The following is a 27,312-nucleotide window of genomic DNA, read 5'->3' on the forward strand; positions in this document are numbered from 1 at the left end:
GCTGACTGAGAATCAATAAATATCCCATCGTATCTTCTCATCATACTTATGCATTGTTTTCAGTATTGATGACCAGGGGGAGGGGGTGGGGGTGGGGGGTGGGGAGTATAATGGGGGAAAAAATCCAGATGAAACCAATTCACTGGGGACTATGCTATTTGTTTATTGTTCAGTACTATTTCAAGGTGCTTGTATCTATTGTTGTTATTCGGTGCCTGTGGTACTGTCATAGATCTTGCTGTTATGTTCATTTGAATAAGTTCAATAAAAACTTCAATTACAAAAAAAAAACCACCCCAAGTACAAAAATATCAAACTGGGGTCCAACAAATCAGAAAACTTCAACTATAATACAAAACTCTCAAAAATCTTCAAGTCTCTTGAGTCCTCTTCTCAAAAGCCTCAAAACTTCTATTTACCCTCACTATTACTGGTCGCTTGGGAAAGAAGATATTTGATACAACCTTTTGGAATACTAGGGGATGCCCTTCCCTCTGGACTGATAAGAACATAAGAACATGAGAAATTGTCATGCTGGGTCAGACCAAGGGTCCATCAAGCCCAGCATCCTGTTTCCAACAGAGTCCAAACCAGACCACAAGAACCTGGCAAATACCCAAACACTAAGAAGATCCCATGCTACTGATGCCAGTAATAGCAGAGGCCATCCCCTAAGTCAACTTGATTAATAGCAGTTAATGGACTTCTCATCCAAGAACTTATCCAAACCTTTTTTAAACCCAGCTACACTAACTGCACTAACCACATCCTCTGGCAACAAATTCCAGAGCTTAATTGTGTGTTGAGTGAAAAAGAATTTTCTCCGATTAGTTTTAAATGTGCTACATGCTAACTACATGGAGTGCCCCTTAGTCCTTCTATTATCCAAAAGTGTAAATATCCAATTCACATCTACTCGTTCAAGACCTCTCATGATCTTAAAGACCTCTATCATATCCCCCCTCAGCTATCTCTTCTTCAAGCTGAACAGCCCTAAGAACTTCAGCCTTTCCTCATAAGGGAGCTGTTCCATCTCTTTTTGAGATCAAGCTATTTCAAAAATCTTCTCAAATCTCCTTCCATCTTCTCTGTTGCTTGAGATTCAGGATTGATCTCTAGCTTCTGCTCTCCTCCAACTCCCTCTCCAGTCACCTTCCTACTAAAGTCTGAGCATGCTCATGGGGACATTTATATCCCGTACAAGCATTCTGCAAAAAAGGTGGGATTTCTGCAAGGGGAAGAAACCTGAATATCACTGCCCATTGCTGGAAAAATACTGGGAAGCAATATTAGTAACTGGCCTGTTTTGCAATGCTTTTGGAATGTTTGTATGCAAGAAATGGCCCGCAGCTGTCATGAAAAAGCATTCTACAAAATGGGCCCTGCTATGGAAAATGCTCACTCCCTAGCCTCAGTTAGATGTATCAGTTTAGGAGAAGAAATCTCAAGAAGGCCTTTTCTAGACCAACTCTACTCTGCCTGTATCCTTTAACAGATAAGCCTGCAGAACTGGAAACAATACTCTAGATCAGGGGTCGGGAACCCATGGCTCGCGAGCCAGATATGGCTCTTTTGAGGGCTGCATCTGGCTCGCAGACAAGTGTCGCCATACTTCGCGGTTCCCCGCTGACCCAGCTGCTCCCCGGTCCTCCGCCGCCCGGGCTTAAAATGCTGTCAGCCCGGGCGGAACGCGGCAGGACAGCTGGAGTCAGCGGCACCGGCGTGCTCTCTTCTCCTCCCCCCCCCCCCCCCGCGGCCCGGAAGAGGAAGTGGAGAGCATCGGGTGCCTGCGCGGGAAGAAGAGACCACACTAGCGTGGTCTCTTCTTCCGCGCAGGCACCCGATGCTCACCACTTCCTCTTCCGGGCCGCGGGGGGGAGGAGAAGAGAGCACGCCGACTGGAGTCATCCGGGTGCCTGCGCGGGAGTCATCGGGTGTCAGCTGGGTGCCAGCGCTGGAGTCATCGGGTGCCTGCGCGGGTCTTCCCGCGCAGGCACCCGATGCTCTCCACTTCCTCTTCCGGGCCGCGGGAAGAAGAGAGCACGCCGGTGCTCTCTTCTTCCCGCGGCCCGGAAGAGGAAGTGGAGAGCATCGGGTGCCTGCGCGGGAAGACCCGCGCAGGCACGCTAGTGTCCGGGAAGAAGACTGCAGCGCGGCTCGGAGGAAAATGAAAATCTTCAACCGCGGCCGATGGGACTCCGCCTTCGCCTCCGCGAGGGCTGAAAATGAAGGAGGTTAGTGTTGGGAGGTGGCTGCTGCTGCCGCGAGTTCCCGGGGGGGGGGGGGGGAAGGGGGAGAGAGAGAGTGAATGAATGAGCGAGCAAGCATGTGTGTTTGAGATCCTGTGTGTGTGAGTGAGAGATTGCATGTATGTGAATGATTGAGAGCCTGTATATGTGAAAGAGAGTATGTCTGTGATTGAGATCCTGCCTGTGAGAGAGAGAGCATGAATGTAAGTTTACCATTGGGAACCTGTATGTGTAAGTTTGTAATTGAAAACCTGTTTGTTTGAAAGAGTATGTGTGTATGATTGAGATCCTTTGTGTGTGAGAGAGATCATGTGTATGTATGATTAAGAGCCTGTGTGTATAAGTAAGAGAGAGATCATGTGTGTCTGACAGCTGGTTTAGGTGATGGAGCATGTGAGTATGTGATTGAGAGCCTGTGTTTAAATGAGAGAGAGAGAGACCATGTGTGTCTGTGTGATTGAGAGCTGATTTAGGTGAGGGAGCATGTGAGTATGTGATTGAGAGCCTGTGTTTAAATGAGAGAGAGAGACCATGTGTGTATGTGTGTGATTGAGAGCTGATTTAGGTGAGGGAGTATGTGATTGAGAGCCTGTGTGTAAATGAGAGAAAGAGAGGACATGTTTGTAAGCATGTGAATGAGAGTCTGTGTGTGAGAGAAAAAGACAGCATGTATTTATGTGATTGAAAGCCTGTGTGTGTGTAAGCGTGAAAAGATAGACAGCATGTGTGTAAATGTGTAATTAAGAGCCTATATAAGTGAGAGAGAAAAAACATTTGTATATGTGAGTGACTGAGAGCATGTGTGTATAGGTGTGTCATTGAGAGCCAGTGTGAGAGAGTGCGCTGGTATGTGACTGAGAGAGGAGAAAGTTCCAAGCAAACCACCCCACCTCCTGCTAATTCAGAACAATCTCAGGACACCTGGATATCAAACGTTCCCAGGTATGCAGAGCAAAAAAATTTTTGTATCCTTATTATTTTTCATTACTGGATCTTTGTGTCTGCTATTTTGAAATATTTTGTTGGTATCTGGAAATGTTTTATATGAGTTTTTAATTATTGGATATTCCACTCATCAGCTGTTTCGAAATATGTTCTTTTTGTTAGTACAGTTTTACTGCTGATGATTTTATATTTCTTGATTTGTTTTATAAGGATGTGTGATGTTTCTTTTTTCCTTTGTTACACTGCATACAGAGACTCTGGCTTGTTGCAGTTTCCAATTCAGTTTTTGTCTGCATGCTTCTTGTTATGCGTTTTGGTCTCTTTATTCTATGTTAGGTGAGGGACAGCACGTGATTCAGGTGAGGTTTTCTGCTGGCGTGTAGTTTCTGTGTAGGACTCTATAGCAGCCTGACTTGGTCCGTTTTCCTAATAGGAGATGTATTGGTGTCTTAAGGCCTGCTGTAATATTTTCAGAGACTTATTGTACTTTAAAAGTGTGATCTTACATAAAATGCACACATTTACTTGTATTTAGTTTTAAACATATTGTATGGCTCTCATGGAATTACATTTTAAAATATGTGGCGTTTATGGCTCTCTCAGCCAAAAAGTTTCCTGACCCCTGCTCTAGATGAAGCCTCATGAATGATCTGTACATAGGTCCTTTTTTTTCTGGTTATGCCTCTCCCTATGCACACTAGCATTCCTCTGTCTCAACTCGGTGTAGTATCACAAAAATATAAAGAAAAATATAATTTAAAATATTTTGGTAACACATGTTTGCATTGAATTAATATCAGCTCGATGTAGTGTAATTATCTTGAGATCATTAGATATGATCACTCTGAGGTCTCTCTCTTCCTTGGTGCAGTCAATATGTCACCCCTCCCCCATTACATTCAGCTCCCCTGGATTTCTGCACCCTCGAATATAATGCCGTACAGTACTTTGTTTCATTGAACCTCAGCTGCCAAGCACTCGACCACTCCTTGAACTTCCTTAGATCACCTCTCACTCTGTCTGCTTCTTAAGGGGTGTCCATTCTGTTGTAGATTTTAGTATCATCTGCACAAAGATAAACTTTTCCTACTAACCCTCTGCAATCTCAATCATAAAATATTGAACAAAACCACCCCTAAAGTAGATAACTGAATCATCCCACTGATCATCTTTCTTTCCTTGATGTGAACTTCATTTATCACTTCCTTCCACAACTGGGTTTTAATATAGTCATTCACCTTGAGGCTTATCCTTCAGCTGCTCAGGTTTCACCATTCCCTAAAGCACTGCCTACTGATTGAAGCTAAAACTGCACAAGCTGTGAGCTCTCTAGCTCTTTCACTTATTCTCCCTTTACCTTTTAGGACTTCTGGGATTGCAAATTCCAGAAAGGGAACTCGGATGTAGATGGCATCACGTTTGGATTTTTCAGTGTCTCCATTGTTAAGGATTGTGTCCACAATTTCACTCATCCAGGTCGTGCCTGCCAAGAAACAAAGACCCTGATAATACAGCCTCACCTGATACTATCACCATATCTACAGTAGCAGCCTGTGAGGTGGGGCTGAGTTCACTCTGAGTTAAGGGGTCTCAGATTGGAATAGGTCAGATTCCCTATGCTTTTGAGTTGGTAAAAAATAATCATTCTGTATCAGGAGGTGTCTGAGGGATTCTAAATGATTTGGGGAAAGTGGAAGGTCTTTGAGAGGATGACACGGTCTTTCTGGGTTAGTCTCTTGAGGAGGGTAGATGGGAGGTGAGCCAATCTGTTCCTAGGTTAGAGGATCAATGAGGAGGGCAGGTGTAATGAGTGTGCCTGAGCCTGAAAACCAACATGGAGAAAGGCAACTGATCCAGAATCCTCTGCTATATTAGCCTGTCTTGGATGTATGAACTTCAAATGACTTATTGAGCCTGACCTGGAGGAATTCCCAGGACATCTGGACAGCAGTTGAAGCTGGCGCCATACTTTGAGGCCTAATTTTAGGGTCACAAAGAGCAGAAGGCAACGAAGGGAACTTCAGGATATACAATCACTATAGAAGCACTATTTCTCAGGAGCATCTGTAAACACAGCCTCAGATGTGTAAATTGCCCTGACCAGCATGATTCTAACAGAACAAAAGACTATCTAAAGAGTGGTGGTAAATGGGCCCCACTTTGGAGAAATACACAGGGTAGCTAGGGATGATCTTATCATGCTGTTGACATGACAACCAATGTAAATTATTCTCTGGGTAGTCACGCACTTCTAGAATTTTCTAACCTAGTACTATATTGTATAAAAGAAGGATGAGGTCATATATACAATGAGATGCTGGTGGAATGTTTGTCAGAAATGGCATCAGCATCTCCCAAGAATACTTATATTAATAAGTATTACAGGTGCCTCCTGCAAAAAATAAGTATTACAGGTGCCTCCTGCAAAAACCTTTAACCATAGGACTCTCAGAGACAGGGCTTTCTCTACAGCAGGACCTACCTTGTGGAATTCTATCCCACCAGAACTGAGACAGGAACCTTGCCTCCCCACTTTCAGAAAAAGACTTAAAACCTGGCTATTCTTGAAAGCCTTTCCAGACACCAACTGAACCCACTCTCAACTCAAGCAACTAAGAACTCCCGTCAGGGTAATGAACAACCTTTGACAACTCAATAATGTTCTCTCTTTTTTAATGAGGCAGGTTTATTTACCTTGGTTTTATTTACCTTGGTCATTCTTTTGTTATCTCAGTGTTAATCTCTCCTTTGCCTTCTCTTCATTCCAAGTTGCATTTTATCCCTGTTTTATTGTAACTGCTACCTTATTCTTCTATCACATGTTAATGTTTTTAAGTTATTAAGTATTTATTCTGTTGTCACACCTTGTTATTTGTAAACCGGCATGATGCGACTCCCATCGCGAATGCCGTATATAAGAAATTTAAATAAATAAATAAATAAAAATAAAAATTTATACTTTCTACAAAAATCTAAGTGTTCTTGTATCCCTGGACATAAGAGTCATAAAGAATGGCCTGGTGCTTGACAGGTGGCAGATGAGAGGGTTTTACTCTGAGTTAGAGGCTCTTTGAGATGTGTGAGAAAAGAGTCTCTGGGTTAGCGGGCATCAGAGGAAGGTAGACAGGAGGTGAGTGAGGCTGTCTGAGAATGATGGTCTTTTAAGGGTAGGTGTGAAATGAAAAGTTCTCTCTCTGGGTTAACTTAGGTTAGTGAGAGGTGAGCAAGTCTTTTGCTTGTTTAGAGAATCACCTAGGAGGGTGAGTATCTGTAAACTAAAGGGTCTTTAGGTTAGAGGGTCTCTGAGGAGAGTTAGTGAGACGTTTTTAGTTCTCTCTCTGGATTAGACAGTCTTTGATTGGGCCTGCTTTGGGCCAGATATGAGTGGGTCTCTGAGGTAATTGCTGAAGGACGAGGGGGTTTCTCTCAGAGGTTAGTAGCCTCTTTTACCTGCTTTTGGGTAGGTGGAAATCAGCAAATCATCCGGCCTGGCCTTGAAGACTTCCACTTGATCCCAGTTCTCAGCAAAATACTTGATTAAGGGGACTCCATGGATGTACTTCAGCTCTGGTCTCTGGGCTGGTCCTTCCTTCTCCATACTGGAAGAGAGAAGGTCAGAAATGGAATTTATTTACAAACATTGGATATTTTGCCTTTTTCCATGTTTGGTCTCAAGGTGGATTGCAATCAAATTAGAATTAAATTACAGGTATAAAATAAAAGTGACAATAATTGCAGGGTCATTAGCACTCACTGTTGAATCAAAGGTCCCCTCTAAATGGCATTATACGTTCTTTCTTCTTATCTGGTGAGCAGACTAGGGGAAAGCCTGACTGAACAAACATGCCTTAGCTTTCTTCCAGAAAGTGATGGAGGGGAAGCAGTAGCTCGTTCTAGATGCTAGGTGCATAGCAGCTGAAAGCACAAAGTCTTATGCAAGTCAGTGTGGCAGAAGGCAGAGAAGGGAAGGAGAAAAGGGCCAATTGGGAAGATCAGAATGCTATAGTGGGGGTGTAGGAAGCAACAAGTTGGGAGAGATACTCAGGGGCCTGTTTATTCACATATTTAAAGGCAAAGAAAAGGTATTGAACTTTATCCTGCTTTCAACCAGGAATCAATGCAACTGGTGTAAGATGAGCTTTATCTGGTCTATAGCTCTGGCCCCTACAAAATTCTGGAGGCAGTGTTCTGCAAGAGTTGGCTCTGTTTTAGGCAGAATTGAGAGGTGAGTTACAATAGTCAGTTCGGGTGGTGATTAGATTAGTGCATGAATTATTGTAGCTAGAACGTGTTTGTTGAGGTAGTTGTGCAATTGATGAACCTGGCATAAGTACATAGAGAAGGTTTTGAGATGTGGGATTCGATCATGAAGTTTTAATCAAGCTGAACACCAAGAAGGCTTCGTACAAATCTCTTGGAATAAAAACAGAACAAAGTGCTGGGTCTTCTAAAATAAATCTGGGCAATCGCTCTGAGATCCAACAGCAGCCAGGAGCAGGGATGAGGGAAATGATGACAATGATGAGCCAGTGGAGGTGGCGTTGGCAGAGAGTCAACACATTTATTTATTTATTTATTTAGTTACTTATTTTTGTGCCTGAGCTGTAAGGAAAGCTTTCTTGACTCTCCAGCCAAAAGATTTAAGGACTGTGCTCCTTTTCCAGGAATGGGAACACATTCAGGTACTGGAAACTTTATTGGCATGACAGTCTGTGCATGTGCTGCCAAACTAAACAAAACGAGGTTAAAAAATAAAGACGATGGAGGAAAAAATATATATCAGTATACTGCTAATAATAACAGTAAAATAAACTTACACTACACAGAAAGGGCAATTCCAAGATTGTGGCTTGATGACAAAATACAACACATTTTGCTGCTAGAATTGCTATTTCTCCAGATTTCTACAAGATTATATGGAGTTATTCCTGCTAATTATTTTTTAGGAAGTATTTTATTATCTCTCTCAGTTGTGGGAAATGTGCAGAGTCTGCCTTCTTGGGGTTTCCAGTTCAGTTTTTGTCTGCATATTTCTAATTTATAAACACTTACTTGGTATACAGCGTTCTGTGTGTGTCAGCGAGGTGAGGGATTCTGCTAGCACGGCTCTGTAACTATCCAGCTTGTTTTGTTTTCCCTTCTGCATTTCCCAGGAGAAGGTGCACCTGTGTTTTTAGGGTCCATTGCAATATTTGTAGAGCTGCCTTTTCACAGCTAGGATTTCTGCTGTTTCAGTCATGGAAGTTAGTGGAAGCTTTTGGTATAGTAGGTTTGCTACATATACATGGAGCATCTTTTGCAGGGTTTTGTGTTATATCATAGAGTTCCTGGTAGTGGGGGGATTTAGTGTTATTGTTACCAAGGTGATACCAGAGATTGAATATTCTTTTTGTATAATGAGTAATAAAAGAAAGCAGGGCTATTCTTGGGGGGGGGGGGGGGCCCCCGAATAGGCGCAACCATCCTGGATCCTGGACCTTAGGGGGGCCCAGATCGCCATGGCAGCCCCAACCCCAACACTATAATTTCAGCCTTTCAGGGCATTGCTGCAGTTGATTCACCCTGAGCCCCACATCCTCCTAAGGTCAGCCATGAGGGAAAGCATCCTGGTTCTGCACTGCACAGACCCAGCGCTACAGGGCGAGCAAACCGTGCAACTGCACAGGGCAAGCGGAAACGAAACAGAAAGAAGAAGCCTATGCAGACTCTGGGGGAACCCATTCCACCGGCGATGAAAAAAAGAAGATGCTGTTGTGGCCGTTAGTGGATACCATCCCACCAGTGGCTGAAGAAAGTAGACTTGACTGGGATTACAAGAAGAGAGAGTCCATTCTGCTGTTCCTTCTTGTATGCTGGCCCCACATATTCCAAACTTAGGGGGTTTGGCACTTCCTATCGGCTAATCTTGTGATGCATGAGATCAGCATAAAATAAGGATCAGCTCCTTGAGTTTTGAATTCTGCAGTGCTGGCATACAAGAAGGAGCGGCAAAATTGGTTCCTGCATTTTCCCCAATGAGGCACGTGCAGAAGCAGCAGTGGGAGATTAAGACAGGTCCCCGAGGGACTGCCAGCAAAAAGAGGTAACCTGCCTGTTGTTGTGGTACTGAGGTAGTGAAACAGTGGACCCTTTGGCCGGGCTGCAAGGAGGGTTCCTAAGGCAGACCGGGAGGCGGAGTCTATGGGTCTGGCAGGGCTTCACCTGGGACCCAGAATCCCCCCGGGAGGAGCCCGTAGGGATCCGGGCCCTTGGGACTTAGGCAGAAGGTGGCCCGCAGAGGTGGTGGCAGAAGCAGGCCCAGGGTAAGGCAGAGATCAGCAAGTAAGTCCAGAAGCAGGCCTGGGGAAGACAGGCTGCTAACCAACAGTGTACAGAATCCGGTCCGGGTCAAGACAGGTAACAGGCAAGCAGAGTTCGGAAGCGGGCCAAGGACAGCACCGGCAGCCAGTGGGCAGAGTTCTGAAGCAAGCCGGGGTTGGCTGGCGGCAAGCGGGCAGAGTACGGAAGCAGACCGGGGTCGAGGCAGGCGGCAGGCAGGCAAAGTATTGAAGCAGACCGGGGTCGAGGCAGGCGAAGTACTGAAGCAGACCAGGGTCGAGAACCAGGAAGACAAACGAGAAAATCACTGAAGCAGGAACTGGAACGGAACCAGGAACCAGCAGAGTCCAGAAGGCAACTAGTATCCAAAGAACCTCGTTGCAAGGCGTCTACTAGGAGTCTGGAGGCTGGTTAAATGCAGGCCCAGGGTGTGACGTCAGCCGGGAGGCTGTCCCGTACTTCTGGGTGCTGGACGCACATAAGGGCCTTCCTCACTTCTGGCGGCCTGGACGGCATTCTCCACGTGGCGGAGCCGCGGCCCACTGGACCGGGACCTCGGCGTGTCTTCTTGTGGACCGGAGCAGAGGTAAGCGGACCCGACCCCGAGCATGGGGGAGGCGGTCGGGACCGCAACACCTGTGTTGTGTGTGTGAGAAAGGGAGCTTGCCTGATTATGCCTAAGTCCAAAAGTCTATACAAAGACCAGGCTGTGGCTGAAGCCAAGCAAGGACAAGACTGACAGCCAGAGACAAGGCTGATGGCTTGCAACAAGGCTGAGGCTGAAGCAGAGCAGAAGACAGCAGCAGAGTCACAGGCAAAGACTGAAGCAAAGCTGAAGGCTGAGAAGATGTAGATGGGAGTAAGGTAAAACAATTACCAGTATGGTCAAAAGGTGAGGTGAAAGAGGCTATTTTAGCCAAAAAAAAAAACCCTCAAAAACTGGAAGAAGGATCCATCTGTGTTTAAAAAAGGATGGGATAGGTTCTTGGAGGAGAAGACCATTACCTGCTATTAATTAAGTTGACTTAGATAAATACAACATATCATCCGTTCCATACGTTTGGCACGCTCGCAGTGATTTCTTAGCGGCCATTTGAAATAGGAGAACATCATTTGGGTGTACCCATAGCCAAAAACCAGCCCTTTCCTGTGAGTCATCAGTGACCTCACAGCTCTGTCAGAGTGGGTCGGACAGGTTGGCAAGGAGACCAGAATGCAACATATCAGCAGTAAGAATTTTTGCAATGCAGCCAATCATGCTCTCACTCAGTGGTCAGTGAAGCTTTTGCTGATGACCCAGCACTATATATATTTAAGCACACGGCGAGCCATGCACTTTCTTTGCAGGGGTGGTGTGGGGAGGTGGTCTGCGGAAGGTGGCTGCACTCAGAGCTAGTCTGAGTTCTCATATCTGTATTCATATTCAATTGCTAACTAGCTATTTTGATAGAAAAAGATATTTGTTCTGCATTTGGCTGCAGTGCCAGCTAGCCCTGTTTTTTTTTAAGCACTTTTTTTTAGTTGATCTGAGATGGTCTCTCTGTGCCATGGAGAGAAGCTGCTAGCACTAGCAGTGGTATTTTGCTGCTTAATTCACCCCCTGGGTAGGTTGCAAGCACCATTTGGGTGTTGTGGATGGGAGAGATATATTCAATTTCTAGCTAGTTTGCTAGAATTTCCATTGAAAAATATACTTCATCGATTTTCCTGCTGTGCCAATTCCAGCTTTTTTGTTAACTGCATTTTTTAAATTGAACTCACTCAGTCTCTCTGTGCTCTTTTAATCCAAGAAGGCAGTGCACTGGGCATCAGTGCCAGTGGGCACTGGGTAGTTTTGCAGACTCAAGTATATTGGGACAGTGGGTGTCTGTGAAGTCAAATCCCCAGTGGGCCTCTTTTGTAGTTACAAGCTCGGTGTGTGCACACACATTACATTAGTGCACATCAAGGCACTGTGCCTATGGGCAGCCAGTTTTGCAGACTCAAGTATATTGGGACAGCGGTGGTCTGTGAAGCCAAATCCCCAGTGGGCCTCTTTTGGAAATAATTCTTTTAATTGAAATCCCTAGTAGGCAGTGACATTAAATCCATAATGTCAGGGAAAGCTAGACGTGGTTGGGTGATTGGGACTGGGAGAGGAGACACCTCAAAAGGGAGTGCCAGTCCCCCATTAAAGTTAAAAAGGGACCTGTTGCAATCTAAACTCTTTGGAGGGGCAGGCAGTTCCATCCGGAAAAAAATGAAATCTAAACATGATGCATTGCCACCTGTAGTTTTGGAGGTGAGGGAAGGGGAGGCTGAGTCATACAAGACAAAATGTCGACACCCAAAAGCAACATTGGGACAGCAGTCTCGACTTAGCGTTGACAATGTAGCACAGGCAGTGTTTGCTTCTGACGAAGAATTATCTTGATTGGGATTTTCATCAGAAGCGGAAGAAGTAAAAGCTGACGAATTTTTAGGAGGATTCGTTAGCCCTGTCTTAGCCTCCACTTCAGTGCAGCAGGGGAGAAATGAAACTGATGATGAATAGGAGGAAGAGCAGTCAGCGCCGGCACAGAGTGTGACTGATGTCCCTGGCATTGCTTCTCAGGATACACCCACTACTTCAGCTCCAGTGCCAGCATCTACCCCCAAGGCTATATAGAAGGGAGGATCACAAAAGACATCTTCAATCTGGTGCCACTTTAAAGTGACGGAGGACCCGTGTTTTGCTCAGTGTAATTACTGTGGCAGGGCTATTAGCAGAGGCAAGCAAATGGGACATCTATCTAATTTTGGCATGAAGCATCATATGAAGTGGCAACACCCAACAACAGTACTGCCATCTGGGGATGGTGGCAGTACCAGTCAGGGGACCCCTTCCAAGCAGCATAAAGTGGTTGAAAAGGAGCAGAGTCACCCCACACCCTTAGCCCCTTCTAGCAGTCAGGTGGCAGGCCAGCAACCCCCTGACATGTAGCAGAAGCGACAACCCACCATGGAGGAAATGGTATGGAGTGCAGTAACCCTATCCTGGGGTAGGAGGCAGGCAGCCTCAAAATTTGTAACCAGGAACATTGGGAAAATGATTGCCCTTGATGACCAGCCCTTGCAGATTGTGGAGAATGTGGGTTTCAAGCATTTTCTGAAGGTCATACTTCCAAATTACAAAGTCCCCTCCAGAACCACATTTAGCAGAAGGGTCATCCCCAGCCTGTACAAGCAGTGTTGCAGTCGCATCCAAGCGCTGCTAGCTAAGGCAGAGGGGAGTGTGCATTTCACCTGCGATATCCAGACTGCCATGAATGCTGCACACACCTCTCCCTGACAGCACATTGGTGGGACCTGGCTGAGGCAGGGGCAGGCAGCAGCTCTATTAGTGAACAAGTATCAGGGTGGAGGCAGGCTTTACTGCACACCCACCTGATGGACCAGGCCCATACCACAGCCAATATTCTAGCATGCATCAGACAGATGCTGGAGGGCTGGCAACTACACCAGCGAGACAGGAATCCTCAGCCAGGGTTCTTTGTCACAGACAATGGTGCAAACATGGTAAAGGCAATAACCGATGGGTGCTTTCAGAACATCCGATGTTTTGCACACACTCTGCACCTGGTAGTGAAGTCAACTCTGGGGTTGGAGTCCAAGTACCAAGAACGAATAAAACTTATCAACAGATCGGCTTTCTGCCACTCTGCCTTGCTGCCATACACCAGATGACTCACTCAACTCCTTGTGGTGTTCTTGCCACTATCATGGTTCCTCGGTGTTGGTGCTAGTCGTTCTGCTTGCTATGTTCCCCCTTCATTGTGCTGTAGGATGCTGATGCCACTTGTCTTGCCACTTTGCCTGTCGTGCTGCCTTCAAGGGTTCATGCATCTGTTATCCGTGCTCTCTTTTGAAGCTGTAGTGTGTTTTTGACACTCTCACTGCTGCTTTGTGCCTTTGCTAAAGCACTCTTGCCACTTCTGGTAACCCTTTGCCCCTTTACAGTGCCTTAGGCTATTCATGCCACTTTGGTGCCACATTGCCACAGTCTAAGTACCTTGGAGCTCTTTTCTTGTTCTGATGATTGCTCCCCAGAAGTTTCATCAGAATTGATAAGAAAACCCCAATTCTGCAGCCAAAAATAGGCTGCAAATACTTCCCCCATTGACTTTAATGGGAATGGGAAAACGAATAAAACTTATCAACGGATTGGGTCCCCCATTGAACGGATGCAACGTATTTGGGACCCGACGAATATGAATACCAAATCGGATGAATCTGTCCCTTCTGCACATCCCTACCACATAGCGCTGCCACCAGATGTTCATAGAGTCAACGGTGAGTGCAGCTGAATGCGAGCCTATCCCACGACTGGATGAACATGACACAAATAAACTATTTATATTAGAACCAACTTCAGGTGTGGACAGTGGACTTTGTTGCTGTTGGAAAGTCTTCCTCTGACTGGCAATCCCTGGGTGACTTGTACTTCTCCCAGGGCTGCAGACAGGGAAATTCCTACCTCTACAGCCACTTAAATTGATCCCAGCGAGAAGGAAGTTACATTAAAGGTGCCTGAACAGGGATCCTAGGGGAAGTGAAGAGATTGTGTCCACATCTGGTTCATTTTGGCTGTTTTCGCCTCTTTTAGAACTTTCCCACAAAAATAGTTTCAAGATGGCTGCTGTTCCTACTGGGAGGTTGCAGGGAAGCAGCAGCATGCTCAGCCTGGCTGAGGATCTGCACCTTACCTATGAAGTCATTGCACATGGTGGGACCGAGACAATCCGGCAGCTGTTTTCGGACACAAGCGCATGTAAGGAGTGCTCCAGAGTTCCAGCGTTATCATTGCCGAGAGTGCAAGAGAGGAGCTACTTACATTGGAGCCTTGAATGCTGAGGAGGTTTTCAGCTGTGTTCCTGCATTGTACACCATGTACCGGTTAAATAGCTGAATGGAGCTTTCCTGAGTTGAATATGGATGTTGCCGCCACCCACAAAAGCTCAAGGTGATGGTCCTGCAATGCACAGCACGTTCATATCATCTGTACACACTGGAACCCTGTTTAGACTTGGTGCTGCCATCTGCTTTTGAAGCTCTGGGAGGACTGCGCACCACATTACCACGGTCCACTGGTGCAGCACCAGACGAGTCATCCAAGGAAGATCCAGAGCATCAAATTCCCTCCTAAGACTGAGCCAGAGAGTCAGTGCAGTTGAATATCCCAAATGGGACATATGATTAGTGGGGGCCCCATTATTACGCTATCCCCACCATCTTCACAGTCCCTGCCAAATGAGCCATCGGGAGGGCTGGAGAGTGTAGAACTTGAACCTGGGAAGTTGGTGAGATTGAGTAGTCGGACAATCAGACTGAGGAGGCCGATGATAGTCACCATGTCAGTGACATTCCACCACGACAAAGTAGTGGCAGTTCTCAGGAAGAGCTAGGGGCCGTTACCGCTACTGCTCCCCATCCACAGACACCAGCACCGGAGACCACTGTTTCTCAAGGAAGAGGCCAAACAATCCAGCGACTATATGAGGAAGTGTTGAGAGAGGCTGGAGAACCCGCTTCGACATGGGTTAATTATGTGAATGCATGGGACACCCAAAGTGTTTAGCAATTCAAAATGACATCTGTGGCATGTAGCTTAATGAGAGCACTGGGGCGGGATGTGCATTCTGGGTTGCCCCAGCTGCTTACCATGCAAGATTATGTGGCCTTGACAGTGGGCACTCTAATAGAGACCGCCTCAATGTGAGATGCTTTGCCTGTATGGTCAGTTGTAAGACTGGACACTGATTGTAACTCCAGCATGTTTACCAATTGGAAGCCATTTCCGGGGCAGAGGCCAGGGAAGTTTCATATGGCATGAAGGCCCTTGCGTGGATTTATTAACAATTCCCATCACACAGGGGTTGCTGCGGGAACCTTGGTTGGCTCCAGGAAATCCTGGGAGGTGTGAGCTCACCAACTAGTCCTGAGAAGAAAGATGGATACACCGGATGGTGGCAGAGTATTGGGGATATTCTTATCCATATGCACCCCTGTGTGTAGTAGAGCTTCATCAGGAGGAGTGGGTACCCAAGAAAATTTACTGTCATATGAAGAGGGATCCATGCTACTGGGGTTTGGAAAGAAATCATCCCATGGTACTGGAGACCATCCACTAACATTGCCAGCAATGGAAGATCGGGAAGTGTATCTGAAAGCACACTGTTGAAGTTGTTGACCGCTGATGGCAGCTTGAGACAGAAATATAGAAACATAGAAATGATAGCAGATAAGGACCAAAAAGTCCATCCAGTCTGCCCAGCAAGCTTTTTGCTACTCCGTGCAGTTATCCCCTAGCTTTTTGATAACCCATAAAAATTGCAGCTAGCAACAATTTTTACTGGGTGATGAGCTTTCTTGAATATTCAGAAAGTGCTGCTTGATGTGTTTTGCTTATGGTCTTGGGCACAGAAGCCATCCTATACTTTTTCCCTTATGTCTGCGTATCAGTACCCCAGACCGTAGAAGTCAGGGCCCCTCTCGGTTGTTGTCTGAATACAATTCTCCTTTTCCCCCTGCCATAAAGTAGAGAGCAATTTTGCAATTGCATTAAAAACATCAAGACTGATTGGGAGGAGCCTGCAAGATGGCCGCCGGAGCCGACATGATGTTGTGAAGCTCCCGAAACCTGAGATTTATTTCCAGAAATACCTTTTCCTAATGCCACATACTAAAAGGAAAGCATGGGTAAGAGGAGTGGAACTTACTCCCACTCCTTCGGATTTCAATCAGCCTTGCATCAGAAGCTTCTTCACGGCTGCTGCACATTCAATGTCGAGAGAGCAGGTCGCTGAGGGGAGGGCAATAGAGCGTGAGCTCTCCCCTCTGACCCCAGAAACATCACTGAGCCCCGGCTGCCCAGACAGGCCGGGACCACCATGGCGTGAGGGGGCTAGACAAGAAGAAACTGCCACTAACCTGACGGGAGAAGCCCAAGGAGGGGAAGGAGCAGAATGGCAAAGATTAACAGCACTGGATTTTACCAGCATGGAGCATAAAGCAGAGCCTCAGTCACATGTGGATGGAGGACTGGAAAGTCTGAGACTCGCCGAGACGCTTGGAACCTCGAGCATGGAAAGGGGAGCCGGCGAGGCAAGGGAGAGAGGAGGTGAGAGACAAGAAATGACTCTTTTGAATAATGTATTGCAAATGCCCTCGGAAATAACTCTGAATGCAATTTGGGCTGCTTTGCAAGCTGTGGAAAAATCAATATCTGGACTTACGTCTGTGATACTGAGGTAAAAAATCAAGTTACTCAGAACGCTGAAGAAGTTAAACAACAAAGTCACAGAATAGAAAAGATGGAAGAACATATAAAAGAAGTGGAAAAGTCAAACTACCATATTACAAGGGGACATAATTACTAATAGAAGGCTGGAGAATATAGAAAATAGTTTGTGAGCTCACAATTTACGTTTCATGAATTTTCCTGTAATAGATTCTATTTCTTCTTTGGAAACGTTTAAATCTTATATTTTGCAAGTGTTAAAAATACCGGAAGAAATGAACCCTGTAATAACTAAAGCATATTACCTTCCTTATGCGGAAGTGAATTCACAAAATCTAGATATTCCAGTTGTACCTTCAGATTTATCAGCTTTTCTTGAATCCTCACAGGATTTAATGATAGCTAGGAGGAGACCATTACTGGTCTCATTCGCTTTTCTTATGGATAAGAATAACAGCTTTAGACATTTCTTTAGAAATAGTCAAGTATTATTTCATGGTTACAAAATTTGGTGTTACCCTGACTTAACTAAAGCAACCCAAGCTAGGAGGAAGTTATTTCTTCAAATGAGAGCAGATGTTTTACAAAGGGGAGCACAATTTCAACTGTGCCTTCTGTGCAAATGTTGTATCAAATTTCAAGGACAACATTATGTATATTTTGATCCATCTCAATTGAGATCTTTTCTAGACTCTCACACCTAAGGTATCTCCAATTGTTTGTCAGGCATTGATTCACTCCGACAGCCTTGATTTCATATTGGTTTATATATATATATTTCTTTTGAATAGTACGCTCGAATTCAGAGGGTTCCTCCCCTTTTTCCTTTATTTTAAATACAAATGCAGTTTATTTCTGTAAACATTTTCAAATGCATTGTATGATTTTTCATAACAAGTGGATGCTTGTATGTAAATGTAAAATTTGATAAATAAAAAATTAAAAAAAAAAAAGCATCAAGGCTTAACGGTTACGATTAGAAATCTTCATGCCTTCTGCTAAGGGCAGTAACTTCCGCACTAGAAAGTTACCCCCTGCGCGCTTTCTTCATTTTCTTTAGAACTTGGCTGTAGAAGCAGATGTCTGTGTCTTGCTGTTAAAACTCCGGCCCGTGGGGGTCCGCAGCCCCGCTGAGCTGCTGTCCGGCGCTCCCTGCGGGCGTCTGTTCTGGTCGGGGCCTTCTCGCAGCGCTCCCTATGCGAGGGAGATGCCGCCGACTCCTCGCTCGGGCCTGCCCCCTTAAGTGAGCGCAGGGGCAGGCCATTTACAGGGACCAGCGCGGGAAGGATGGCTCCGCCCCCAAAGTGATGTCAGACGCTCTCCCCTACTTAATCTGGCTGTGAGCTCTCATCCTTGCCTTGCAACGAGGCTTCCTCCTTGAGGTTGTTAGTTGCTGTTCCCGTGTATCCCGGTGTTCCTGCTCCAGCTCTTCCTTGCTTGCTCGTCTCCTGGCTCTTGACTTCGGCTCGTCTCCTGCCTCCTGACTTCGGCTCGTCTCCTGACTTTGGCTCATCTCCTGGCTCCTGACTTCACTCTGTCTCCTGGCTCCTGAATTCGGCTTGTCCTCTGGTATCCTGCTTGCTGCCTGCCTTGACCTTTGGTTCGTCTTCGGTCCCTGCTGTTTGCCGTCTGCCTTGACTCCTGGTTTGTTCCACGTCCTGCTCGACTGCCTTGATCCGGACTGCTCCACGTTCACTCCATCCGGGAGACCTCCCCTAAGTCCAAGTGGCTTGGGTCCTCACGGGCTACTCCTGGGGGGACCTCGGGCTTCCAGTGGTGACGTTCCTGTTGGTCTCCTGGCTCCAGACACTCCTTCACTTTGCAACTTCAGGACAGCTCTTCAAGTACTCGCCTTCAGGAGACCGCACATAAGTCCAAGCGGCTTGGATCCTCAAGGGCCCCTCTCGGGGGGATCTCAGGCTTCCAGTGGTGAAGATTCAGTGGGTCTCCTGACTTGAACCGCCTCCCGGCTACGACCTCCACTGTGGGCCTCCTCACGGTGCGCTTTCACCATCTCTAGCCGGCTCAAGGGTCCACTAACTCAACACTCGCATCCTGCCTGCAAACGTGCCTGATCCGGCATGGAACAGCCTGTAAGTCTGTGGTTGCCCCAAGAACTGTAATCCAGCAATGAAAATTGTGAGTGTTGATCTGTTGGTCTTATCTTACCAGTTGCTTGAATAATTGAGTCCCACTGGCCTGAAGAGCCTGAATTGCATTGAACTCTGTTCTTGTTGTCATCATCGGGTGCCTCTGGCCTTTTCCCACCACGTGCCCTTTAAGAGGAGTGAGGTCGGCCGTGTGCATGCCTTAGGGGGGGCCCAGGGAGGCTGCGGTGCTGGAGGTAGCTGGGTGCAGCAGCTTGCCATGTGTCCACTCCGAGGCCTTCACCGGCATCAGTGAGAGCAGCAACATCAAAAGCAGACAGAACACCGTGGCCTGCCACAAGTTTATTCGGGGGCCTTCCCCGGTGTCGGAAGGAGTCGCGTCAGGCTCGGGGCTGGAGGTAAGGGCTGCAGTCCCCGGGCCTGCCCTGTGGACCACCGAATGCTAAAGCAAGCAGCACATTTTAACCAATTCAGAGAAAATTCTTTTTCACTCAGCACTTAATTAAACTCTGGAATTTGTTGCCAGATGCTGTGGTTTAAAAAAAGGGTGGACAAGTTCCTGGAGGAGAAATCTATAAACTGCTATTAGTCAAGCTGACTTAGGGGCAGATTTTATAAATCTGCGCACACGCGTACTTTTGTTTGCGCACCAGGCGCGAACAATAGTACGCGGGATTTCAATAGATACGCGCGTAGCCGCGCGTATCCATTAAAATCCGGGGTCGGCGCGCGCAAGGCTGCCCAAAATCGGCAGCCTGCGCGCGCCGAGCCGCGCAGCCTGCCTCCGTTCCCTCCGAGGCCGCTCCGAAATCGGAGCGGCCTCGGAGGGAACTTTCCTTCCACCCCCCCGCACCTTCCCTTACCTTCCCATACCTAACCCACCCTCCCCCCGGCCCTATTTAACCCCCCCCCCTACGTCGGCAAAGTTACGCCTGCTGGAAGCAGGCGTAACTTTGCGCGCGCCGGGCCGGCTGTCGCGCTCCATGTTCCGGTCCGGGGGCTGGTCCGGAGGCCGTGGCCACGCCCCTGGAACGCCCTGGGCCGAAACCACGCCTGCGGCGCCGCCCCCGAAATGCCGCGTCACTTGCGGCACGCCCCCGACACGCCCCTCCATGCAAGCCCCGGGTCTTACGCGCGTCCCGGGGCTTGCGTGCGCCGCCGAGCCTATGCAAAATAGGCTCGGCACGCGCAGGGGGGGTTTGGGGTAGGTTTTCGGGGGGTACGCGCGTATCTTATGCGCGTACCCCTTTGAAAATCTACCCCTTAGGGAATAGTCACTGCTAATTACTGACATTAGTAGCATGAGATCTATTTAATGGTTGAGTACTTGCCAGGTGCTTGTGTCCTGGCTTGGCCACTGTTGGAAACAGGATACTAAGTCTGATCCAGTATGGCAACTTCTTATGTTCTTATGATTGAAATGAAAAACAAATGTTGAAAAATGACACTACCTGCACTGATGTTGTTTATACTATTGCTGATGGTTTTAAGAGTTTAACAGAAAAAAAGGGGAAAATAGAAAAAAAAATATAAAATCTTGAAAAAAATGGTTCCAAAATATCAGATTCCTGTCTTCTTTGTCTCTTGCTTTCTTTCTTTCATTAACTTGTGTTTTACTTTCCGAGAAGACTACCTATTTCTTAGAGGTAATGGAAAAGGCTCTCCCCAAGGGAGTCAACCACGGCAGTGGGTATTCTCTCAGCTGGAGAATATACTGTTGAGTACTATAGCATTTTAACATTTTTTTCCTCCAGGAGAAGAGTGTACTTAAAATGTAACTATGAATGTTCCCGTCAGCTCTCCAAGGATTGATGGATGACTGATTCTTAGTTCCAAGTGTGACTAAGGTCACCTGCTGATCCCAGTGTGGTCAGTGGAGGTTTCATATTGTTTGACTATTGAAAGTGAATGGCTGTATTGCTCCCTTGAATCCAGGTAGTGGGATTGTTCATGTCATCTGACGGAGAGGTTAAGCGCTGGATATAATTGTGTGGTAAAATATTAATTCATGCTTTGGGATTCCTTTCAGAACACTAATGGTTAATAAAACATATTGCTAACAGATGTTATTCGCCTTGCAGTAGGGAAAATAATGTGATATATGTTGTTCCTGTCATTTCTTAACGGGTGGTTTAGTTACAGGTGGCAGTATTCTAACCCCCTTTGAATTCTAGGTGCTATCCTATGCTGGACACAGGAATCTTTGGTTGGCTTCCTTGAAGAAGAAAGAAAAAGATATCTATGCCTATTGTGTTGTTGCTGTGTAATTACTGTATTGTCTTTATGGGGAAATGGTTACCATAGGTCCCCACCTTGTCATTGTGGAGTAAGGGTGTAACCCTACCTAGGGTCACTAAAAGAGTTTCAGCTGATACAGTTTTCCCTTACCCCTTACCCCTTATTCAGTAAGGGGAGGAAAACGCGCATCCAACCCGCAAAACCTAATAGCGCCCTCAACATGCCCTATTAGGTATTCCCGCGTGATTCAGTAAGTAAAATGTGCAGCCAAGCCGCACATTTTACTTTCAGAAATTAGCACCGACACAAAGGTCGGCGCTAATTTCTTCGGGCACCGGGAAAGTGCACAGAAAAGCAGTAAAAACTGCTTTTCTGTGCACCCTGCGACTTAATATCATGGCGATATTAAGTCGGAGGTCCCGAAGGGTAAAAAAAGTATAAAAAAAAAAATTTGAGGTCGGCCGGCGGCTGTCGGGTCGAAAACCGGACGCTCAATTTTGCCGGCGTCCGGTTTCCGAGCCCGTGGCTGTCAGCGGGCTCGAGAACCGACGCCGGCAAAATTGAGCGTCGGCTGTCAAACCCGCTGACAGCCGCCGCTCCGGGCCAAAAGGAGGCGCTAGGGACGCGCTAGTGTCCCTAGCGCCTCCTTTTGCCCGTTTCTACCACCGGACCTAATTTAAATACTGCATCGCGCGCACATGCGAGTGGCCTGTGCCCGCGGACTTTACTGAATTGGCCTGTTTGTTAGAAGGCCTCTGGAGGGTTTCTGCTCTCCAGGGTCAGTGGATTCCGGGTAAGTACAGAGATCTTGCAAGTTGCAAGCATCCTTCTGTCCTGCAGAGTGACTGATGTGTTGAGACAGATAAGGTTGTAATAGTGGGAGCTTCATGGCTCATCGGGGATGGGAGAGGATGAGAGGTTATTTAAGATGCTGCCACAGGCATCGGGGGGCAGAGAGGGTGCGGGAGAGTCTTGGGAGTGCAAAGGTTCCAGAGGCTTAAGAAATTGCTGGAAACAAAGGATTGGACAAGACTCCTGCTAGCCACTCAGAGGGAGAAAGGCCCTGAAGGCTAAGGGGTGCTTTCTTCTCTTCTGGGAAATCTCCAGGAAAAGGGAGTTTTGACAGTCTGCTGCCCTGAAGGCCTTGGGGCTGACGGTTGTTTCCCCGAAGGTTCCCTCTCAAAGAAGGTAATTTGAGAAGTGACTACTACTAACTGTGTTTTTGCTGGACTGTATCATCCCTGTCATCTGTAGGAAGATTTATTTTTCTGCTTGTATTTCTAGATCTACAAATACACTCTTTCTTTTGCAACCAACTTCAGGTGCGGTCAGTGGACTTTGTTGCTGTCCTTAAGTCTTTCCCTTGGGCCTCCCAGAGACATTCTGGTCACGACTTACGATCCCTGCGTGATTTGGTCTGCTCCTGGGGCTGCAGACAGGTAAATCCCTACCACTGCAAGTGACCCCAGTGAGAAGGGGATTACACTTACAAAAAAAATAGACTTAAATTCTGTCAGTGTTGTGTTTTCCACCTGTCTTGTGTCTTTGCAGCTGTAAGCTCTTCTTGTCCTCAGCTTTTGTCCTTTCTTTGTCTGGGCGGTTTCCTCCTTTCTAGCTCAGTTGAGACCAGGGTTGGTATTTGGCACCACTGACCTTTATTCACAACTACCTGTGGCCTTTCCCCCTTTATTCTGTATCACTTTCCAACCCACCTAGCCCAGCCATTGTGGTGACAGTCTTGCACCATGCACCAAGGCTCTTCCTGCAATCACGGTTCCCAACGCTGGCCCTCAGATGTCGCCACTGCATGCGGGCTACGAGTTCCTCTCGTCCTGTGGGCTCCCTCCCGGGGGCTGAGGACACTTCTTCTGCAGCATCCCCGGCCCAAAACAACTTGGGGAGTGGAAGACCTGAGCTGGGAGTCAGACCCCCCGACCCCTCTGCATCACAGTGTGCACAGCACTGCCACTGAGGGACCGGGCCTGTCAGTCCTCACATTTTTATTAGCCACAGGACAGCTTTGCAAAGCGTGAGGTACTGAATTGTTTTTAAGATGCAAACCTCAAACTGGAACCGAAGATGCCCCCTCCATTCCATCCTCAGGGTGGGAGGGAGGAAATAAAATTGGTGATAGCGCAGGGGAGCCCATGGGCTGGGGGGCGAACAGGAGTGTAGAAATCCCCTTCCCCTTTACCGGATTTTTCTGGAATAGCATTTGCTCATCAGCTTTACCCCCTCGGATCCTCTGTGCCCATCCCATGCCCTTCTCTGCTCCCTACAGGCCTATGCCTTTCCTGCCGCCACGGCGTGCCATTCTCTCCTATTTCCTTAAGTTATTCCTGAGTCTGTTTCTCCTTGCTTAATCCCTTGTTCTAGAAGGTCCAGAAGCCGCCGCTTCTGTAAGACATAACTGTCTTTGATTTGTGAATGTGAACTTTGTGAGCCGATGTGATTGTCTAACAGAACGACGACATGAAAATAAGCAGAGACATCTCGACTGCAGGAGGAAAGGCGAGTGCGTGTGTGTCTCTGCATTTTTGTGGGCATGTGCGTGCGTGCAGGACCCTTGCAGTGTTTGCATGCGTCCGTGCATAGACTGGGTGGATACCTCCGTAAAGCAAACACCGCTCTCACATTACAGTCATGAAAGTTGAATCTCTGGATTAGGACAGGTGTGTACATTAGCGATTTCCTTCTGCCTCAGCTGAGAGCAGAGGCGGGCACTTGCAGACCTCGTGGAAGCATAGCCATAGTTAGTCTGGTGGCACCCAATGCTCCTGGTGCTGCTGTTAAATCAATCCCCCCCCTCCATGACCTTCCCGTCCTTTGCAGATAAAGTATCCTTATCCTTGGAACGGGTTTGTGTCTCTCTGAAGCCACAGAAAGAAGGGGCAGCAAGAAGCAGAACCTGGTGGAAGCAATTGGAACTCACTTTCCCAGGTGTAATGGGCTCCTTTCCCTCCTAAAAGCAATCTGGCAGATCTGAATAACTGGGGGCGGGGAGGAGAGGGTCCTGAGCAAAATAAACTCACCCGACAAAAATAATTCCAGGCAATGGGGAGAGGAATCCAAGTTAAAGAAGAGGATGCTTGCCCTGAGGCATCAGCGCTTCAGATAGGAGCAGTACCACCCCTTTCTGTCAGGAATCCTGTTTTTTCTTTTGTTTTGTTTCGCTAGTGACAGTACTGGGGAAAGTGGCAGATCTCTCTCCAAGCAATGCTGGGGGACTCTGGCGTGCTTTTATCGCTGGGTCCATCACACTTCCCTGAGGCTGCTGCCAGCAGTCACACTGCTCCTGCTGTGGTTGATTGCCGGTGCTCACTGTTGGCCAGAGACATTGCTCTGTACTTAAAAAGTTCTGAGCTTGCCACCATAATTTCCCCTCCCCACCTTGAGATTTTCATAAATAAGTAACTCAACAATCATGATCAGCTTCCCCCATCACCTTGAGAACAATCCTCTAAAATGCACTGGACACCATACTTTCAAATATTAAACTTTAAAGGTGCATTAATCAAAGCTGCCCACCTAGGCGCAAACTGTCAATGGTAAAATGCATTTTCACCTGCAGAAAAAGTTTTGAAAATTGCTCTCTAAATTATCTCTGTTCTATATTCCGAGATGGTCCTCATCAGGGAGTCATCGTTCATGACCCCATTTGCTCAGTCCAGGCGGGGATCCCCTGGCTCCCTCTGCACCCCTCTCTTACCGAGCTCTGGCTGGGAACTCCAGAGAGAGGACATCCCTGTAAAACAAAAGATGTTGCAAGGTCCTGGCTGTGCACATCAGTGGTGTCTCTAGGCAGAAAGACCTTCTGTATAACAAAGAAACCCCAGTAAAACTACCATTAAAATTAGTGGATAGCATCATTCAGTCAGTTCTTTTATAGGAGAGTGAAGTCTGGGGTCTACACAGGTTCTTAACAGAAACCCTGCATTTCAAGTCCTGTAAACAGATCCTGCGTCCACAGAAATTCCACCCAAAATGGGTGACGTTTCCCTTACTATTCATGATACAAAAAAATTCTGATATTATCTCAGTATCAGCAAAGAGATCCCCCTCCTCTACTGGGCACTCTGTGAATTAGTAGAAAATCCTACAAAAAAATGTACTCCTAACACACAAACTGCCAAACTGCAAATATTATTCTGGGACCTAGAACACCAATACACCTCCTACTGGAACAAAAATACGCTGGACTGCTATAGACTCCTGCACAGAAACTACATGCTAGCAGAATACTTCACTTGTGTCACACACAAAGGGGCCGATGCAATAAAAAGCGCGGAAAGCGAATGCTGAAATGTCAGCGCCCGCTTTCTTAATGCACGCATGGCGCCCGCAAGGGGGGGCGCCATGCAATATGCAAATTAGGGGTCATGCTAGCAAGGAGGCGCTAGGCTCGCTTGTGCGACCTTAGTGCCTCCTTGCTAATGCGACCCCGCTACGGCTGCCGGTTATGAAGATCGATGCCGGTAAACTCGACGTCGGTTTTCATAACCATCCGTTTTCATTACTGGCAGATGGCCAGTTATGAAAACTGATGCCGAGTCTACTGGCGACGGTCTTCATAACTCGGCGGTCTACTGAGGTATTTTTTTTAAGTAAAAAAAAAAAGTACAGAAAAGCAGTCTGAGATGCACACTTTTTTTTTTTAATGCAGAGTAAATGAGTAATAGCCTAATTCACATGCATTTGCATGTGATGAGCGCTATTGCATTCATTCCGCATCGGATGTGCATTAAATAGGCGCTAATCCTCCTATTGCATTAGGGGGTGGATTAGCGCCTATTCAACCTGCGTCCGAGTGTGGGTTATACAGTGCGCTCGGCTGAGCGCACTGTATTGCATCGGCCTTAATGAACACAGACAGAAGCTCACCATATCCAGAATAAGGGACTACAAATTAAAAAATGTATAGACAAACAATGAACTGGAAGCCACAAGAAAACAAACTGCAGGCAATGCAACACTAGAAAAAGAAATTGAAATGCATTTCCTCCTACGCTGAGCATAAGAGGTATAAGAAATGCACATTCCCAAAACTGATGTATCCCAATCATGAAACAGAAAACGAAAATATTTTTTTCTACCTTTGCCAACGTTTTATTGTTTTAATTGCACTGTTTTCCTTTTCATTTCTTCTCTCTCCTTCCCTACAAGCCTCTGATACTGATTTTCCCTTTCATCTCTTTTTTGCTCTCTCACCTTCCAGTTCTCAATGTCCCCATTTTCACCTCTCACCTACCCACCTGCTTTCCTACCTTCTACTCTCACCTCCTGGCAGCCTATCTGTCCTCTCTCTCACCAGCTCTCTCTCTCTCACAGACCATCCGGTTCTTCTGTCTCTAACTTCTCCACATCAGCTCCGGACCCTCTCTCCACCCTTCACTTCCCCCAGCCCATCCAACATACTCTTACCCCCCACCCGTGCAATCACCAAGTCTCAGAGTCCCCGACCCCTTACCTTCTCTCTCAACGCAGTCTCCAAGCTCTTGCCCTCTCCCCCCTCCTCTCATGCCGGCTCTCCCACCCTTTCCCCGTCCCAGAGCTCCCTGTCGTCTCCCCCTTTCCCGAGTCTTGCGCTTGGTGCTGCTCCCTCCCCTCTGTGCCCCGCCGGCGCCTCTCCTCTCCCTCCCGCCGGTGCCTGAACCCCGCCGGCAGCCGGGACATGGAGGAGGGAGGGGAGAGCGGGGCCCGGGCCCCTGCTGCTTGAGACTGACCCGGTCAGTGGAGCCTCCTCGCCCGCCTGCAGCCGCTCAGGGAAGGGAGGGAGCTGCACTTGCGAGGTGATCTATAAGGGAGGGAGGGAGGGAGGCGGGCTGGCGGCTTCCGATTAGTCCCGAGGGAGAGCTGGATGCAGCCGGGGGCAGGCCCCGAGGAGTGGCTGCGCGCCCAGTGCTTTGGCAGGGCCCGGCTGTTTGTGAAAGGCCCTTTCCTGCCCCCCGCAGCAGTAACTGCCCCCTCTGCCCCACGCAGTCCTTGGGCAGGGACTATTCAGTAAGGAAAATTCTGCAGAGCTGGACATAGGAACACATCCTATGCAGGTGGTTTAATACTTTGAAATGTCTCTTCTGGGAGCTCTGACAGAGAATCTGATTGGAATGGCCCCAGAAAGGACACAACCAGCTGGATGCAAGAAGAGGAAAACTGCTCCTTGTTCACAAATTAATCGAATGTACAGGGAGACTGTAAT

The 27,312-nt window shown here is 47.3% G+C and overlaps 1 protein-coding gene across 3 annotated transcripts in view; it reads right to left on the reverse strand.

Moving 5' to 3' along the window:
• LOC115094216 (sulfotransferase 1 family member D1-like) overlaps positions 1 to 26,964 on the reverse strand; it is a 56,063-nt gene extending 29,099 nt beyond the window's left edge. Inside the window, exons 1-3 of one of the 3 annotated variants that reach the window (XM_029607030.1) lie at positions 26,840 to 26,964; positions 6,645 to 6,793; positions 4,552 to 4,677 (exon numbers count right to left, since the gene is read on the reverse strand). In XM_029607030.1, coding sequence (XP_029462890.1) covers positions 4,552 to 4,677; positions 6,645 to 6,792 — 274 coding nt within the window. In that variant the 5' untranslated portion in view covers position 6,793; positions 26,840 to 26,964. Of the gene's footprint in view, positions 1 to 4,551; positions 4,678 to 6,644; positions 6,794 to 24,681; positions 24,832 to 26,583; positions 26,715 to 26,839 lie in introns of those variants that run through there. The other 2 variants (XM_029607031.1, XM_029607032.1) reach the window with 2 other exon arrangements.
• Positions 26,965 to 27,312: the final 348 nt, after the last annotated feature.

The sequence above is a fragment of the Rhinatrema bivittatum genome, chromosome 6 (assembly GCF_901001135.1).
Source record: "Rhinatrema bivittatum chromosome 6, aRhiBiv1.1, whole genome shotgun sequence".
Classification (NCBI taxonomy): Eukaryota; Metazoa; Chordata; class Amphibia; order Gymnophiona; family Rhinatrematidae; genus Rhinatrema; species Rhinatrema bivittatum.